Source organism: Gadus macrocephalus, chromosome 1 (assembly GCF_031168955.1).
Source record: "Gadus macrocephalus chromosome 1, ASM3116895v1".
Classification (NCBI taxonomy): Eukaryota; Metazoa; Chordata; class Actinopteri; order Gadiformes; family Gadidae; genus Gadus; species Gadus macrocephalus.
In genome coordinates, this window is record NC_082382.1 from 11,528,913 (window position 1) to 11,534,912 (window position 6,000).

The following is a 6,000-nucleotide window of genomic DNA, read 5'->3' on the forward strand; positions in this document are numbered from 1 at the left end:
CTGCAAGGAACACACTCAGAGCTATCGAGACACAAGGACGTTACCTAGGCTGTTGACTCTTCAGTATCAGCAGCAACAGCTAAATAAGGACACTGTAATCCAGCTGAAGTCGGTGCCTCAGTGAAGTGCCATATTGAAAGTGTTATCCCTATTGGTGTTATATCCCTATTTGGTCGTTTTTAACCCCAACCCCCCTTCTCTCTCTCTGTCTGCAACCCTTAATGGCTCCTCACCTGCGCAGGTATGAGATCAGGGACATACACCTGGTGGAGGAGAATGTTCTGGAGTCCCTGAAGCTCAAAGCGGACTTCCACAACTTCAAGCCGCGGCCCTTCAACATGCGGGAGTTCTACGACCGTACGGGCCACGACATCAGCGACATGCTGCTCTCCTGCCACTTCAGGGGCTTGGAGTGCCGAGCGGAAGACTTCAAAGTCGTGAGTTGCCCTCCTCACGTCCGCAGAAGTCCCTATAGACAGTCTCTGTATAATACTTATAATCATACAGTACATTAGCTATTTGAGAGTACAATTCACAGGATGTCTAGAAGTCTATGTACAGACATTCCCGATGGTATAGTCTTTTTTACGGTCATGGTGAGGTGTGGATCCAAGTGTGGTGCGAAAGAAGAGGCAGCAGGCAGCAATGCGTTTGTCCAAAAAAAATAACTTCGGTACAGAAGCAGTAGAAAAAAAACAGACATTCCATAAAGGTTTCAAAAACCCCTATTTTTTTTGACTAAAGTCGAAACTGAGGACCAAGTTCTAGCAAATTCAGTGAAACAAACATTTTTAAAGATGCAGCAGGGAGCAAGGGGAGCAGAGGGAATAAATGGGCATGACAACCTGAGCACAGGTGCGGATGATTAGTTTGTGATTGTACGGCGTCCGGTAAGGATACCACCGCGCGTGGCCGTAGTAGAGCGCCTGGAAGTCGCAGCATCCCTGCTGCGTAACCAGTCTTATTGAGGTCACAATGTTGTTGCCAGGTGACCGTTGAAGATGTCAGCCATTATGGTTGCTTCTGTAAATCTGAGGGATGTGAAGGGGCCCGAGGTCAGAGCAGCATCTGTCAGAGTGTGTAGTCTGTAAACGCACACAGTACAGTTTGACATGAATCCAAAGTTCCTAAAGGCATTATCCGGCGTGACCCGACCGTGAACTCCACTTTGTTGCTATGGTATTCTGCCTCGGGCAGAACATGCACTCTCACATGCACACACCTGTGTCAGCTGACATGGATTCAAATTTGTCCCCCAATGGATGCTGTGATGTTTTTTTTCTGTTGACGGTCGATAGCGACATTGTTTGAAATGTTAATGTTGTCTGTCTTTCAATAACCGTGTTCATATGGCACATGGATCCAGACAACATAGGCCTTCAAATATTTTGTCCTGAAATTGGCTTTGTTATGTTTTTTCTTGTGGTGGATAGCAGGCACTGTGGGCCCATAGCTATCCACTATTCATACAAATCGGTTCTTTCCCACGCAATTCAATGGTTCAATATTTTTTACCAATTCGAGCATGGACCTTCATCATCCTCTTGGCTTGAAGCGGTTACAACTTCCCATCCTCAATATGTTGAGTTCATCTTCTCCTCCAGATACTGCTCCATTTTGATTTTCCTCATGAAAGATGGATGAGGTGGTGAAACCGTAAAGCACGGAAGGCAGTTGGAAATGGGCAGAGGAGTGTTAGAGTGCGAACCCAAGGTGCGTGTCAAATGGATGTAAATTATAGGGTTCTCTCCCTAACCTACGCACAGGGAACAGTTTCTCATGGATGTGTCAATGTTGATGCTTACAATGTACCGCTATAAAGCTCCCCTCCGACTGGTCTAGCCAGGGTTCCCAAGATGAACGAAGGTTTCAATCTTGCGTATTGATGTGTGCCAACTGAAGTATGCGTCGACTCGCTCGCTAACGAGATTGGGAGGATTTGACTTTCCTGAAGGAGAGAGTGAGGCGCCGGAGACGTTTCTTGGCCAGGAGCCCAGTTTTCCAGTGGAGTTGCATTAGTATTAAACTTACATAAATGTAGCAATTATGTTTATTTATTTGATGTCATTTTATTTTAATTAAATGTTAAGAGTTTTCTGAGTGCACAGAGACATTTTATATTCAGAATTACCCCATTTTACTTCTACATTTCAATAAATTATAAAAAAAATTATTTGTTTAAGTTGTATGAAACATGCAATGTTATCATGTTTTGGATATCCGTTTTCTAATGAGCAATGGCAGCAAAAAAACTGTTAGTGCTTATCGTGGTTGTACCAACACTTTAATAAATGGCACCAGCAAAGCTGAGCCAAACACTGCACCTTCGAGCTCAATGAGAAAGAAAATGTGCTGTTATGCCTTTGGGTGAGAGCTGTTCTGAACCGGGTGTTTTTATGGTGTTCTGGTCGTCACACAGAGACCTTAATGAGTCTGACAAACAATGTGGCAACCAAAATGAAGAACGAAATGTTCTCCGGTCAGACCCACTAACGACTGTTATACAACACAGAGTGACGTGTATGATTCATATGTGTCTTTTGATATAATCTGTCAATAATACCGGGTTATTTCTCCCAACAGCGACTGCGCCGTTGAGAGCAAAAGCAATCTTCTCTTTTGAATTAAACTGTTAACAGCCCCATACTGCCAGTCTTAACTGATGATCGCTGAGACGTACGCTAGATCAACTCTGAGGATTGATAAGGACCGAGAAGGCTAGTTTCAGTTCAAAATACTTAAGGAGTGTGTTTGTGTGTGTGTGTGTGTGTGTGTGTGTGTGTGTGTGTGTGTGTGTGTGTGTGTGTGTGTGTGTGTGTGTGTGTGTGTGTGTGTGTGTGTGTGTGTGTGTGTGTGTGTGTGTGTGTGTGTGTGTGTGTGTGTGTGTGTGTGTGAGCGTTTGTGTTTGAGCGTGTGTGTGTGTAAGCATGTATGTGTGTGTGTGAGTGTGTGCGTCTCCCTCTGTGTGTCAGTGAGTGTCCTGAACCTTACATCACTACTAGTTAAGTCAGTCATGTGTGTCTCCCACTCGGTCTACCGCTTGCCGCTGGGCAGGAAGTGAAGATGCCCTTGTCTACGAAGACCAACGCGGTGCTTCTCAAATTGTATTGAGTCCGAGCACAGTGGCGGGGGTGATTACCCTGGAGAGATCCAAGGCCTTTATTCTGCCTGTCTTCACTCCCTTTGTTACTTACATCAGTGCACTGTTCCAGAACCACGTTAAAAAATAGTCTTTCCTTTGAGTACTTTCTTTGATCCACGTGTATTGTGTGAGTGCATTCATTGTTTCATTGTACAGCGCTTGATAGATGGGAAAAAAGGAAGTAGACACAAATTGGTAATTCTTTCTTGCGACGTCAAAAGAAGAACGGGGCAGTGATGAAAAATCTATTTCGGGGGCTCTTGCAGGGAGAGTAAAGATTTGGTCGCTATTGTGAAATGAGCCGCTTGCCTCGTGTTTGCTCGCTAGCGTTCATCTGGGTCCGTGTTGTGTGGAAGCAACGCGCGTGACAAGGCAACCCATAGACACATTTACCAAATTGACGGCGCATTCAGACTGCTCCAGACCGTGTCATTATCAATCGCATACCCTCGTTTCCTCCGTCTCCTCGCCAAACGTCTGAGGAATGACGACATAGAGAATGTTTCGGGAGGTGCACACTTGGTATAAGTACGCAAGTCATTACTGCAACCATAATTGTGGTGCAGGTGACAGACAGATAAGGACAAAAGGCTTGTAAAACCACTTAATATCCAGATGATTTGGTTTTCTTTGGATTCTGCATTCTCTTATTGTACTCTAATGTGGTTATACTATGCTATTCTTCTTAAGAGTTATTGCTCTGTTATGTTGTTGTTTTAAATGCTATTTAAATGTACAATGCTAACTGTTGGGCCGCGGATGAGAAAGGAGACTATCAGATTTTCATTGCACACGGCGAGATTATCTTATCGACATACACCTCAAGCCACACAACAAACAAATGGAAAATGGACTGCATTTATATAGCGCCGTTCAGCCCACAGCCAGCTGGTCGGGAGCATTTAGGGGTAATGTGTCTCACTCAGGGACTCCTCAGCAGCCGGGATCTAACATATTTTATAATCAGAATCAGCAAGGTATGTTTTCAACCGGCTGTGACAAATGTGTTATGCAGTTATCCCCCAAAGTTGTGTAGCCTTTGAGAATTCAATCAAGGACAGCGCACCAAATATAAACCGTACCTGTTCACTTCAAGACTCTTTCTGCACCCACGGGTGGCCGTGGTACACCTGCCTTTCCCCGGGAGCTGCGCGCACACAGAGTGTGCGAGGGAGCACGGTGTGAAGCCCGAACGGCCCATCAGCACTAAAGTGATTCATCAGCGCTAATTGGTCTCTAATGCGTTACATTACAGCAGGGAGCAGGAGGCAGAGAGAGAGAGAGGCCGTACGCAGAGAGACCAACGCATTACCCATGCCTGGCCTGTTTTGTGCTTGTCAGAGTCTGACAAGTCCACCCGGGGATCTGAGAGGACACGCCGGGGGTCCCGGTGTGATGCTTGTATGACAGTTCTTATTTCTGCACTCTGATCATGTCGGCGTGTCCCACTGAATCCACCTGTGTTGTTCATGGATTGATATATGGATGACGGCATAGCGTTGATGTCAAGATATGTTTCACACGTTTCATGCCCCCCCCCCCCCCCCCCCCCCCCCGAATTCAAATGTGACGTATGAAGACGTATCAAGGTCAGATTTAATAGTATTCTCATAATACAAACGTGAAATTCTGACTATGCTTATTATGTATTTAGCATCATAAACTGTGTGTATTCACTCAGTTTAAGTATTTAGCAAATACAAATACAAATACATATGAAAGGACTACATTAGTATGCATGCATCATATTTTTTTTATTAGCCAATTATGGAAAGAGTGCAGTAAAATCTGAGATCAACGTCAATATGCCATAAACTAGGCTAGTAAAAAAGTTTTTATTCACTTCTTGAAAGACAAATGCTGAGGCAGTTTGAAACACAACAATGTCTCCCAATTATGAAAAATCATTCCACAATGAACTACTAAATAATTACCAAAACCCATTACTAACAGCACTATAAGAAACGTTTCAAAATGGAGGCTGTCGCTGTGATGTGAGGTTGCGATGTACAAGCCTCCCTAAGAGAGGGGGGGGTGGTGGTAGCTTACAAGTTGCTTAGCTTGACCAAATGAAAAAACTAAGCATCAAACATTTTAGCCACTATAAAGAAAGATGAACGTATCCTGTGAGGGGGGGGGGGGGGGGGGGGGGGGGGGGGGGGGGGCTGTCCCTTCTCTGCCAGTAGTGGCCCGAGCCGCCGGCGTTCCCAGAAGTCCTTGGGTCCTGGAGCGACAGCTGCAGGGCCAATGTGGGAGAGGGGGGGCCCTCGTGGGTCAGTCCTCGTCTCGGTGCAGAGTAGAAGCAATCCCGGCTCCGTGTGTGAGTCAGCACGCTGACATCCACGGCACAACGCCCCGTGACACACACACACACACACACACACTCACCCATTAAAAGTGGTGTGTTTTTTTACGCATTCCCGCATTCTCCTGGATGAGTGCCCCACGCAGCACGCACGCACCTCACATCCCCCCATGGGCATGACAATTCTCATTATGTTTTCATGGCAGGCTCTTTCTCTTACTCTCTCACACGCACACACACACAACACCACACACACACACACACACACACGCAGTTCCACACACCAGCACACACACACACACACACACACACACACACACACACACACACACACACACGCACACACACACACACACACACACGCAAGCATCACCTTTTTTCTTTCCTCTACGGCCTTTCCTTTTCAACACATTCTCCCATGGCACTCCTTTTCACTCCCAACTCCCCTCCCCAAATCCCCACCTCCCCACCACCCCCCCAGCCACATGTGTGCATTTCGTTTTTGGTCTGGAAGAGAAAAGAGAGCAGCTGGCTGGGCAGAGCACCCAGACAG

General features: G+C 46.1%; 1 protein-coding gene across 2 annotated transcripts in view; it reads left to right on the forward strand.

Moving 5' to 3' along the window:
• The window catches only part of LOC132472893 (acid-sensing ion channel 1-like), a 31,073-nt gene that overhangs the window by 4,439 nt on the left and 20,634 nt on the right, over window positions 1–6,000 (forward strand). For both annotated transcript variants that reach the window (XM_060072764.1, XM_060072843.1), the window contains exon 2: window positions 242–437. In XM_060072764.1, coding sequence (XP_059928747.1) covers window positions 242–437 — 196 coding nt within the window. The remainder of the gene's footprint in view (window positions 1–241; window positions 438–6,000) is intronic.